The 12,647-nt window shown below is 44.3% G+C and overlaps 1 protein-coding gene across 5 annotated transcripts in view; it reads left to right on the forward strand.

Moving 5' to 3' along the window:
• The first annotated feature begins 3,405 nt into the window (after positions 1-3,405).
• Positions 3,406-12,647, forward strand: part of ABLIM3 (actin binding LIM protein family member 3) — a 118,919-nt gene continuing 109,677 nt past the window's right edge. For 3 of the 5 annotated variants that reach the window (XM_032158307.3, XM_058440014.1, XM_058440016.1), the window contains exons 1-2: positions 3,407-3,576; positions 3,931-4,030. In XM_032158307.3, the coding sequence (XP_032014198.1) occupies positions 4,018-4,030 (13 nt within the window). In that variant the 5' untranslated portion in view covers positions 3,407-3,576; positions 3,931-4,017. Of the gene's footprint in view, positions 3,577-3,930; positions 4,031-12,647 lie in introns of all 5 variants that reach the window. The other 2 variants (XM_058440013.1, XM_058440015.1) reach the window with 1 other exon arrangement.

Here is a 12,647-nt window from a genome sequence, read left to right on the forward strand (position 1 = left end):
AGATGACCCCAGTTAGGGACAGGGAGTCAGGAAAGATGCGAGCTCTTTGTGGTGAAGAAGAGCCCAGTAACGGCAGCCCAGCAACAGCCCCTGAGGCGCGAGGCCATGGCCATGGGTGAAGCTGGCCCCAAAACTTTTCCTTTTTCCCCTCAGAGAAGTTGGAAGGTTTGTCTCCCAATGATTTTGCCACATGGCTTTTCAACACCCAGAGCCTTTGCCAGTTTCCCAGTGAGATTTGTTTATCTCCATTCTGGAGTCTTAGTGTTCAAAACAAACTTCCAGACAAAGGGATCCTCTGCTCTGTGGTTCTCAGCTCCATTCTCCTGCAAGGACAGAGTCAACAACACCGATCCCCTGATGACTTTCACAGCCACGTCCACAGGGAATCCCACCCCCAGCTTCCTCCTGCGTCTTTCCCGCTGCCTCTGATTGTTGTGGACATCCTCAAGGGCATAGCTTGTATAGCTTATTTTAGCCCCTTTTTTCCTATCCTTATAAACTATGCAGAGAAAATAAGATTGTTCCCCCAGCGGATGTTATTTGGGCCATAAAAAGCGGCCCAAGACCCAGTGATCTCTCCTAAGAGGTGAAGTCATCAGCATCTAGTTGGATATATTATCAAAAAGAACCCCAGACAAGAAGAATTCAGCAATTTATCTCATTAATTGATGAATAACTAATTCATTAATTCATCAATTAATTAATCACTGAAATTTTTCAGGCATATTTTCATGGCCACCACTCTGTGGAAAAGCCCAACAGATTTCCATAAGTAGAAAATGACAGCATTGTCACTGAGGGCAGGTATAAGTGAGGGGTGATACTAATAATTAGTATTCCTCCAGCCTTCATTTGTCATGCATTACACTAAGTCCTTTAACACATAGGACAATCCAAAAGATAGGCACTGTGGTTGTATCCTTGTACAGATGAAAACTTTGAGGCTTATAGAGGCTAAGTATCTTCCCCAAAGTGAGACAGCTAGAAAGTGACGAAGCTGAGATTAAAAGTCAGGAAGGCTGGAAACGGCACCTGGGCTCTTCCCCAGGCCACCATTGGGTTTAGCTAATATATATTTTGCTTAGTTAATTGTCTCCCCGCTGTCCCAGGATTGGATTTATGCTTATGAGGTTGGAGTTCTTTTTATTTCTTTATTTTTTATTTTTTCTGCAATCATCCATTATTGGGTAGAGCTCTTGTCTGTCCTGTTCTCCACGGTATCCCCAGAAGCCAGCACTGGGCCTACCACAAAGCATACCCTCGATAAATAATTGCTGAGTGAATGAACTGATGAATGAATATCGTGCTTTCATTTGACTATTTCTTATAATTTGAAATTTTCTGAACATTGAGGCTTTGGGTGATAACTAAATATGTTCAAGGAATAGAACAGTTAATTTTACATGTCTAATTTATCTGAACTTTCTCCCAGAAAAATGTTTTTCCAAGCGTAGAACCTAGCAAGTTACCTGCAACTTGGAAATTGAATAAGGAATCCCATCTGAAAATGTAGAGGACACATAAAGTGGAATAATTTAAATATACTAATCACTTATGTTTTCAAAGCTATTTTAGGCCTCTACCCTTTTCAAAGAGCTGCCTATGAATCATCTGGGATGCTTGTTTCAAATGCTGAGCAAGGGAGCCCAGGGCCTGGGAATCTGCATTTTTGGAGGTATCTCAGGCTTTTGTTATCCATACAAAATTTTGAGAATGACCATGAGGACATTAGGGCTATTTTTACCGCCACCCCATCGGACAAAATTCTTTTTTAAAAAATTATTATTATATTTTAAGTTCTAGTGTACATGTGCACAACATGCAGGTTTGTTACCTAGGTATACATGTGCCATGTTGGTTTGCTGCACCCATCAACTCATCATTTACATTAGGTATTTCTCCTAATGCTATCCCTCCCCCAGTCCCCCACCCCACAACAAGCCCCAGTGTGTGATGTTCCCCTCCCTGTGTCCACGTGTTCTTATTGTTCAACTCCCACTTATGAGTGAGAACATGTGGACAAAATTCTTAACAAGCTATCAAATGTGTTGCAAATCCATTGATCCTTAGGTTTATCCAAAGATTCTTTAATCCTGATCACCTCTCGGGGTCATGAGCCATATCCTTTTTTTCCTCCCTGTGTAAGGTAGAAACACTGTATTTATCTAAAAGCATTGTATAAAAACATTGTATTTGTCTTTCCCCAATTTTAATAGGGCAGCTATCTAATCTTACACTGACATCCCAGACTCTAGTGCACTGAGCCACTCTCACACAGGATCAAGCTAGAAGTGAGAAGATCTGGTCCGATTCCGCCACAAGATGCTGTATGTCTAGGGCACGTTGCCCAGCCTCTCTGACCTCCTGTTTCCTTGTCTAAGCTGGGGCTGTGAGTGTTCACAGCCTTTTGAGTCTGCACATGCTCTAATTGGAGTCATGCTATAGACAAGGATCATGTGCCCTCTCAGTCTTGTTTTTCAGCACTCAAAAGTCATGCTTCTATGATCATGAATTAGGTTCAGAAAGTGACAAGAGTAAGTAGTCACAGGAATGTAAAGAGCCCTACCCCACTGAATCAATTGTGACCAAAAAACTTTGGAATATAAACTTCTACAACACACACCTATAAGATATAATTACAAAAAAAAAAAAAAAAAAAACTTGGGGGAAGAGTTAGTTGACCATACAAAAACTAGGGTGGACCTGTGAGGCCACATACCTGCTGTTCTCCTCAGACGGGGAAGTGTTCCAGGGTGGGGCGCCTAGGCAGTCTACTCTTAGGGCTGTGTAATATTAAACCCAGAAAATGTCTGGGTTGCTCTGTCAACAAATATTCATTGGTAGCTACTATATGCCGGGCCCTGTGCTAGGTATTGGGGGCCTGTAGGTGAACCCTACGGACAGACCCATTCTTTTATGGAGCTAACATTCTCGTGGGGAAGAGAAGTAATAAACAATTCTAATGATGAATCAGTGATAGGGGATAAAGGGAATCTGTGAGGGAAGAGGGGACATAAACGCTGGGAGGCTGAAGAAGGCCCTTACGTGTTATCCACTTGTCCGTCCAGACGCCATATTCACAGTTGAGAAAGATGAGGCAGCGACGGTAGCGGCCGGCTTGAGCCTAGACTGCACCAAGCTTGCCAGAGCAGGGCCGGGTGGAAACTGTCTTCCTACAAAGCCAGGTTTTCCTTCACGGCCCCTCCTAATGATGTTTCTTTTCCTATCATTGTCGAGCCCTTAGACTCCAGGATCGAGGGAGGGAAAACAAGCGCTCAAGCACTCCCTCGCTGGTCCCAGGACACAGGGTCTCGTCCATCTCCCATCACACCCTAGGGCCCAGGCAGAAGCCCGGCGGGGCGGGGCCTCGGACACGCGCCGGTGCGTCCAGCAGGTGGCAGCAGCGAGCGGCCGCGCCCCCTGCGCTGCCAACCCGCGAGCCCGCATCATGGATGTCGAGCTCCCCTATTTCGCATTGCTAGCCCTGGAATTCGAGACCCCAGACGAGGACCAGGATTCATGAATCAGTCGCAGGGGCCGGGGCAGGGGCCTCTGGCTCCCGACACTGGCCGAGAGGTGGGTTCCGGGGCGGGTCGCTGTTTCTTGAAGCCGGGCGGGGACGCGCTGCCCCCGCCCTGCCTCCCTGTGGTCCACACCCCCTTTCGGCTCCGGAGCCGCTGGGCAGGAATAGTCCGGGGTGCGTGCGAGCAGGCGCTGCCAACCCCACTTCTGCCCGGGATTCCAATCTGAGGAGCAGGAGGACCGAGGCGCCGGTGTCCTGCCGCCTCCTCCTCCTTGCTCTCACCTGCGCCTGTTAGTCCACGCGCCTTCAAGGCCAGGGGCTACAGCCCAGACAGAGAGGGAACAGCAGAGGGAGAGAGAGCACCTGAGGATACAGAGCTGGCACTGGACTGCCTTTTCACCCCCCAGGTGATGAGTGAGGTTCGAAGAACGGAAGATTTAAAAAGCAGCCGGGGCCTCTGTATTGAATGAAAGACCCAGTGCAAAGACATCACCATGAACACTAGCAGTAAGTGGATCCTCCTCTCTTTTGCCATGGGAACAGGGGTGGGGGCGGGAGGTGAGGGAGCCTGCGCTCGGGCTGCCTGGAAAGAGGAAGGAAGCCTGGCATCTCTGGACACATGACCCCCAGGCTCCTTTTTGGTGCTTTCCGTGCTCCTTGGCAGAGGGATAGCTTCATGACTCTGGCTTTTCGTGATAATTTTGCCAATATTTTATCAGCGGCGCCGGTCGCCTCTGCTGGGAAGGCTGCTCGTCTCCTTCTAACACTGCCTGGGAAGGCCTAGGAAGCAGTGTGTGGCCATTGTCTGACTGTGGGGGCTCTGAGGAGAACTCCCTGCACACATCTGGAAAACCGTGGAAGGCCCTGCCTGTCCCAGAGGTGGGAAGAGCAGGGAGACTGGCCTGTGGGCAGGCAGGAGGGTAGGTGGGTGTGGGCAGGCAGTGGGCTGGGAAACTGCAGTTTGATAAACAAATCATCGCCAAGCCACCTTTGGGTCTGGAGATTGTGAAAGATCCAGCTCCTGAGTGCCTGCAGCCCGGTGGGCCCAGGGCTGGTTTCTCTATGTACCTGCAGGCTGGTTAGCTATCCTTGAGAACAAGGGGACAGGAACAGCCCTTTGGCCAAGGGCTTTAACATGCCAGAGGCAACAACTGCTTGCAGAGCCAGGACCAGATATTTTGCTGCCAGGTAGGGCCTCAGCTACTGGGAATGCAGTCCGAAATTCAAGAAGGCACAGTCTGTTTCTCTTCAATGTAGCACTGTGACCTGGGAGGCACGTCTCAGTTCCAGACTCACTCTCCTGCCCTCTTGTCAGCTTGGCCTGTCTAGGTTATTCCAGCATCGCATGGGGCTGTTGAACCAGAGAACCCCTATGAAAAATCACTTCCCTGGGTCTATGACTTTGTTATCAGTCCCCTCTCTGCATCTCAGACTGCTCATCTGTATGATGAGAGGGGTTGAATTAGAAAGCCTTCTAATCGGCCGGGCACCATGGTCCATGCCTGTAATCCCGGCACTTTGGGAGGCAGAGGCAGGTGGATCACGAGGTCAGGAGTTCGAGACCAGCCTGACCAACATGGTGAAACCCTGTCTCTACTAAAAACACAAAAAGTAGCCAGGTGTGGTGATGTGGGCCTGTAATCCCAGCTACTCAAGAGGCTGAGGCAGGAGAATTGTCTGAACCTGGGAGGTGGAGGTTGCAGTGAGCCGAGATTGCGCCACCACACTCCAGCCTGGGTGACAGAGTGAGACTCTGTCTCAAAAAATAATAATAATAAAAGAAAGCCTTCTAATCTAAGAATCTACATGTTTTTTTCTTAAAAAGCTAGAGCTGAGCAACAAGGCCAGAACTATCAAGACCTTATTGAAGCTGTATCCAGCCAAAACCTACTATTTCCTCACACACCCCACCCCACCCCCACCTCCTGGCATAGAAGAGAAAAAAAAAAAAAAAGCAAAAGCTACTGAGATGAAAATACAATATATTTATTTACTACGTATTTGTATGATTCATCTCTCTGCTGTCTTCCTTTGTGTATTGCATATCTATGCTAAGCTAGCAAGTGTGGCTGGACTCCCTCTGCCTCTTACAGCCAAAGAATTTTGCCTTTTGATTTTGACAGGCTGGAATGGTGTTTTGGCTTCATACCAGGCTCAGGAAAAGAGGAAAATCCTGCAGCCCCTATCAGCTAGTGGGTCACATGTTTGCATTTGCATGTTTTCAGGCAAATAAAGATGTGAGTTGCCTGTCACTTCTCACTATCTCTAGGAAAAAAGAAATGTATTTATGAGAGTCCTTTCCCACTAAGTGACAGAAGAGAAAGATGGCTCATCTATTTTTCAAGGAACTAAGAAAAGAAACAGGCAACTGACTCTGCCCTTTTCTCTCTCTGGAATGCTAAGGAACTCTTGTCCTATTAGTAACACTGAGTATTCCTGAAAGAAGGAAACAGAGACTATCCTTCTTTTAAAAAAAAAAGAAAGAAAGAAAAGAAAAAAGAACCAATAGAGTTGGATACTGCAGAAGATGAGGACTGGCAAAAATGCCACTACTTTTTATAAGCAGGGAGAGTGTATGAATTTTGCAGTAATGGAAAATGAACAGAGGAGAATGGCTCAGCAGCCTTGGAAGCCCTTCGGGTTCCCCCAAGAGGAAGTGCTTCTCTAAACAGACACCTAGGGGACACAGCAAGTGCAGAGCTTTGAGGGCTTAACTCCATCACCATGGAGGTACCTCCCAAACCCAAGAGTCTGCAAATGCAGAGAGTAGACATCAGACCTCACAAGAAAAGGAGTAACAGAGTCATAGGGTGATATGGATAGGGCATTGGCAGGAGGTCCTTGGGTGACCTGACTAAGCAAAAAAGCTTCCCTTTGAGATGTGAAATTCTTAACTTGATCCTCATGCCTGACATTGTCCCTAATAGAAACTCTTGCTTAGTTTTTCTTTCACTTCTATTTATTTAGTCCTCATTCTCCACCAGCCACGATGCTAAGCACTCCCCTGATTGAGATCACCAGACTGTCCCACCCAACCTGTGAGATGGGTGTTTTTACTCATTTTATGGATGAAAATTTGAAGCTGTGCTCAGAAACATTGTAGTTAATGCTCAGTGGCTTCTTCAAGTCATGCAGTTAATTGTTGGGTTATGAAAGGCACTTGGATGTGTAACACATTTGACACTGAGTACAACTCCTAATCAATGGTTCAAATGTCAACACTGAAATAGAGGCAAAGCGTGAGATTACAATCATCCCTTTGTACACATGGGATTGGTAAAACTGTGCATACTAAGTCCTGCAGTCAGCCCTGTGGAACCTGCTTATACAAAGAGTCAGCCCTCTGTATAGGCGAGTTTCAAATTCTGCAAATACTGTATTTTTTTAAATTTCAACTTTTATTTTAGATTCAGAAGGTACATGGGCAGGTTTTGTTACATGGGTATATTGCATGATGCTGAGCTTTGAGATACACTTGATTCCATGGCCCAGGTACTGAGCATAGTACCCAATAGTTAGTTTTTCAACTCTTGCTCTCCTCCCTCCCTTCCCCCTCTAGTAGTCCTCAGTGTCTATTTTTGCCATCTTTATGTCCATGAGTACTTAATGTTTAGCTCCCACTTATAAGGGAGAATATACAGTATTTGGTTCCTGAATTAATTTGCTTAAGATAATGCCCTACAGTTGCACCTATGTTGCTGCAAAATACATGATTTTGTTCTTTTTTATGGATGCATAGTATTCCATGGTATATATGTACTACATTTTCTTTACCCAGTCCACTGTTGATAAACACCTAGGTTGATTCCATATCTTTATTATTGTGAATAGTGCTGCAATGAACATATCGGTGTGTGTGTCTTTTTGGCAGGATGACTTATTTTCTTTTGGGTATATATCCAGTAATGGGATTGCTAGGTCAAATGGTATTTGTTTTAAGTTCTTTGAGAATTCTCCAAATTGCTTTCCATAGTGGCTGAACTAATTTACATTCCCATCAGCAATGTATAAGCATTCCTTTTTCTTTGCAGCCTTGCCAGCATCTGTTGTTTTTTGACTTTTTAATAATTGCCATTCTGACAGGTGTGAGATGGTATCTCACTGTGGTTTGGATTTGCATTTCTCTGATTATTAGCGATGGTGAGCGTTTTTATTTTTTCATGTTTATTGGCCACTTGTATGTCTTTTTTTTTTTTTTTTTGAGATAAGGTCTGGCTCTGTTGTCCAGGCTGATGTTCAGTGGCACAAACATGGCACACTGTAGGCTCAGCCTCCCAAGCTCAAGCGATCCTCCCATCTCAGCCTCCTGAGTAGCTAGGACCACAGGTGGGTGCCACTATGCCCAGTTAAGTTTTGTATGTTTATTTTGGTAGATACGGGGTTTTGCCATGTTGCCCAGGCTGATCTCAAACTCCTGGTCTCAAATGCTTCAGCCTCCTAAAGTTCTGGGATTATAGGCATGAGCCACTGTGCCCAGCCCACTTCTGTGTCTTCTTTTGAAAAGTATCTGTTTGTGTCTTTTGCCCAGTTTTTAATGGTTGGCGGGGTTGGGGTGGCGGGGTTTGTTTTTGTTTTGCTTGTTGAATTGTTTAAGTTCCTTATAGATTCTGGATATTGGTCCTTTGTCAGATGCATAGTTTGCAAATATTTTCTCTTATTCTGTAAGTTGTCTGTTTACTTTGTTGATAGTATCTTTTGCTGTGCAGAAACTCTTTAGTTTAATTAGGTCCCAGTTGTCGATTTTTGTTTTTGTTGCAATTGCTTGCAAGGACTTAGTCATAAGTTCTTCCCCAAGGCCAATGTCCAGAATGGTGTTTCCTAGGTTTTCTTCTAGAATTCTTATAGTTTAAGGTCTTACAGTTAAATCTTTAATCCATCTTGAGTTAATTTTTGTATATGGAGAAAGGTAAGGGTCCAGTTTCATTTTTCTGCATGTGGTTAGCCAACTGTCCCAGCACCATTTATTGAATAGGGAGTCTTTTCTCCATTCCTTAATTTTGTCAGCTTTGTCAAAGATCAGATGGCTGTAGGCATGTAGCTTTATTTCTGGGTTCTCTATTCTGTTCCATTGATCTATATGTCTGTTTTTGTACCAGTACCATGCTGTTTTGGTTACTGTAGCCTTATAATATAGTTTGAAGTGAGGTAATGTGATGCCTCCAGCTTTGTTCTTTTTGCTTAGGATTGTTTTGATAATTTGGGCCCTTTTATGAGTCCACATGAATTTTAGAATTGTTTTTTCTAATTCCATAAAAAATGATGTTGCTAGTTTGATAGGAATAACATTGAATCTATAAATTGCTTTGGGCAGTATGGCCATTTTAATCATATTGATTCTTCCAATCCATGGGCATGGAATGTTTTTTCATTTGTTTATGTCTTCTATGATTTATTTCACTGGTGTTTTGTAGTTCTCCTCGTTCAGATCTTTCACCTCCTTGGTTACATATATTCCTAGGGTTTCTCTCTCTCTCTCTCTCTCTCTCTCTCTGTGTGTGTGTGTGTGTGTGTGTGTGTGTGTGTGTGTGTGCATGTCTCTCTTGTAAATGGGATTATGTTCTTGATTTGGCTCTCAGCTTCAGTGTTATAGGTGTATGGAAATGCTACTAATTTTTGTACATTAATTTTGTATCCTGAGACTTCACTGAAGTCATAGTTTTTGTCATGAAGGGGTGTTGGATTTTATCAAAAGCTTTTTCCATATCTTTTGAGATAATCATATTTTTTTGTTTTTCATTCCATTTATGTCACGAATCACATTTATTGATTTGCATATATTGAACCAACCTTGCATCCTGAGAATAAACCCTACTTGATCATGGTGAATTAACTGCTTGATATTCTGCTGGATTTGATTTGGTAGTATTCTGTTGAGGATTTTTGCATCTATGTTCATCAGGAATATTGGCCTGTCATTTTCTTTTTTCATTTTGTCTAAATACTGTATTTTCAATCTGCCTTTAGTTGAAAAAGATCTGTGTAAGTGGACCTACACTATTCAAACCTATGTTGTTCAAGGGTCATCTGTATAAGAAATTCCTAATCACTTTATCTGGAGAAGAGGAGCACAGGGCTGTGGTCTTCGAGCAGTGATAAGAGTTGATAGAGTGCAGGCCCTGGAATCAGACTGTTCCAGGTTCCAGTTCTCATTTTTTTATGTGTTAGATGTGTGGTCTTCAGTGTGGTTGTCTCATGAGCAAAAAATGAAAATGATGAGGCATACCTCAGCTGGGAATGGAAACCAAATATTAGTGTTTTGTGTAGTATGCAGAGTGTGGTACCTTGGCTGTGGGCACAACTGGCATCATGTCAATGATGGGTGATCACACTGTCATGATCACTGTGGGCATCATTGTGGCTGTCATTGTGGATTTTATGACACTAGCAAGCAGATCACACAACCTCTTAGACTTCAGTCACGTCCTTCTCATGAATTGAGAAGCACACCTGAAGTGATTTTTTAAGGATTAAATGGGATTATGAGGAGATGTTTTATAAACATTTGTAAATTGTTTTTACTAATAAAAAAATGCTTAGATTACAAAAACAAGAGCATGCTTAGTCAGTGGCTCTTCAGAGTGAATTTTAGTTTCATTAGAATCCTTCTGAAATCTAGCTGAACATTAAGAAAGGGATAATTTTGGAGATGCTGGAGTGAGGTGGTGGGCAGACCTAGATAGAGCACAGCAGGTGGGGTCCGGTCCTCATTCAGGAGAAAATAGACACCAAACATGTGAGCAGGACACCCAAGGCTCGGGAAGGCCTGGGCTCATACTGAGTCAGTACACTCACTTCGGTGAAGGACTTCAGAGGAAAGGAGGGAAACTGGCCAATCATTGCCACTTTGTCTTCTGTAGGATGGATCCAACATCCAGCCTTTCTTTCTCTCGTGAACTCTCAACCTATTCCAAGGATCTCTCATTTGTCTCCTGACCTACTGAGGCAGCCTCTAACTGGCCTCCTTTCATCCATGCCAGCCCCCTTCAGCCATCTGCCACATCCCTACTCTGTATCACACTCTGCTTAAAGTGAGGCTCCCATGCTCCTAAGGTGAGAAAGGAAACTCCTCAGCAAGCCTGTAGGGCCCCATGTGGCCTGCTCCTGGCCTTGCTGACCAGCCCCATCTTGTCTACAGTGCACAGTTCTCAGTGTCCTTGTCTCCCCATTCCCTATAAGGGTTTGCTCCTGCTGACTTTACATGCATGGTTCCTTCTGCCCAGAAAGCCGTTTCTGCACTAGCACCAGCCCCTCTGCCCAGCCCCACACTTCACACTTCACCAAGGCTGGCCTCCTCACCCTCCAGAGCATCAAGTGCACCAAGATCAATGGTACCATGTACCGCTCCTGCTCATTTTATAGGCTTCCTCCTGCTTCTAGCCCCTTTGTTGGTCTTTACCATGGATTCGTATGCTAACAAATTATTTTTTTGGAGTAGACTTTGTTCTGTTGAAGAGAGTATTGAAGGGTCAAATAACTCCCACAAAGATGTCGTGGGATAAGTCTCATGCTGGGACAGCAAGAACCTGAGCTTTGGGGTATGGATTCTCAAGTTCAAACTCAAGATCTATCATGTACTGTCTCTGTGGTCTTGGACAGAATAGATCATGTCTCTGAGCTAAATTTTACCATGTATAAAATATGAGCAATAAATGCCAAGGTGCAGGGTTCTTCTAATGAAATAACATTAAAAACTCACAGGCATTGGGTCTCAGTGAATGGAGTTGAGTCTGAAGTTGAGTTGGCTGTTGAGTAAAGCAAAGTTCTGGAAAGATGGTGTCATTAAAACCAAATTCTCTGATCAAAAATTAGTCTGTTATTCTGGTATTACAGTAGGTGCTGGATTTTCTACATAGGAAAGTCATAGCTCCTGGGAAGCCTACAGGAAGCTTATTTACCTGGCATTGTATATGGCATGGGTTGAAAAAGGGAAGACAGGAAGTTAGGATCCCAATTGTCCTAGTTCAGAAAATGTCTAGGGCCAAAATTTGGATGGTTATAAAACTAGAAATAAGGGGAAAAATCTTTTAGAAAATAAAGACTGCATGGCCTAGCCACTGATTATTTTATAGGGCAAAGAGGAAAAGGAGGATTCTATTAGGTAGAGTCTTGGCAGAGAACAGATAAGCAGTTTGAGAGGAGTTAAATGGAAGGACTCTTCACAAGTGTGTGAGAAGGACATTAAGAAACAAACAAGCATGACCCAGTACTAGGAGCCTAGTAACTGTGGCTCATGACCCACTGCTACCACAGCTGCCCCCAGCTGGACCCAGAGACCCAGCTGGCTATGGGGTGAAGGCTGCCTGACAGGAGCTGCGGCTGTGGCCCCAGGAAGGCAGCCAGGCTAGTTCCAAGGAAAGAATTAGGAGGATAAATATCCTGATCCTCCCTTCTCTCTCCCTCAGATCTCCTATGGATACCTCCCATTGGTCAAATCCAGTCAGAAGCCAGAGGGCAAGGAAGGCATTTGATAGGTTCATAATGGTCAGCAGCTTCCCAGGGCACGGTCCAGAGTAGGGAAGCAGGCAGAATGGATCTGGAGAGGTGAGGGAGTTCAGAATAGAAGACACCCAGCACACGGGGCATGATGACCTTCCTCTGCTAATGCCATTGACCAGATCAAGAAATCTAAGGCTCCCTGAAGAACAGGATCCTGACACACAAGAACACAGTAGGATGCCCTCTCTAGAAATTCTACATCTGCAAAACAGATAAAGTAGAAGTGATTATTTACTCTACAAGGATAGAGATTGTTTTAAAACAGTGCTTCCCAAATGAATGAAGCAGTTGTTGACAGATGATTACCTGAGGCTAAGAAGGGGTTAGAGGAATCACGTAAGGAACAATTTTAAAATCATCCAAAATGACTATAACACATCTCAGAAAAATCACAATGTGATTTCAAGAGCACTTGGATTGCGTAAAGGAAGTGATATCAATTCTGAACTCCAGCTTTCCTATCTGGCAAAAGCTTTATCTTGCTGAGATAGCATCTGCTGTGGTGAATGGTCAACAACTGGCTATTACCCAACTTTAGGCAGAAACCATTGTAAAAGTACAGAAAATAACCAGAAGTGTGTGAACACCTTCGACTTTCTGGGTATTTTGCCAGATAAATTCTTACTTT

This window comes from Hylobates moloch, unplaced genomic scaffold (assembly GCF_009828535.3).
Source record: "Hylobates moloch isolate HMO894 unplaced genomic scaffold, HMol_V3 SCAFFOLD_6, whole genome shotgun sequence".
Taxonomy (NCBI): Eukaryota; Metazoa; Chordata; class Mammalia; order Primates; family Hylobatidae; genus Hylobates; species Hylobates moloch.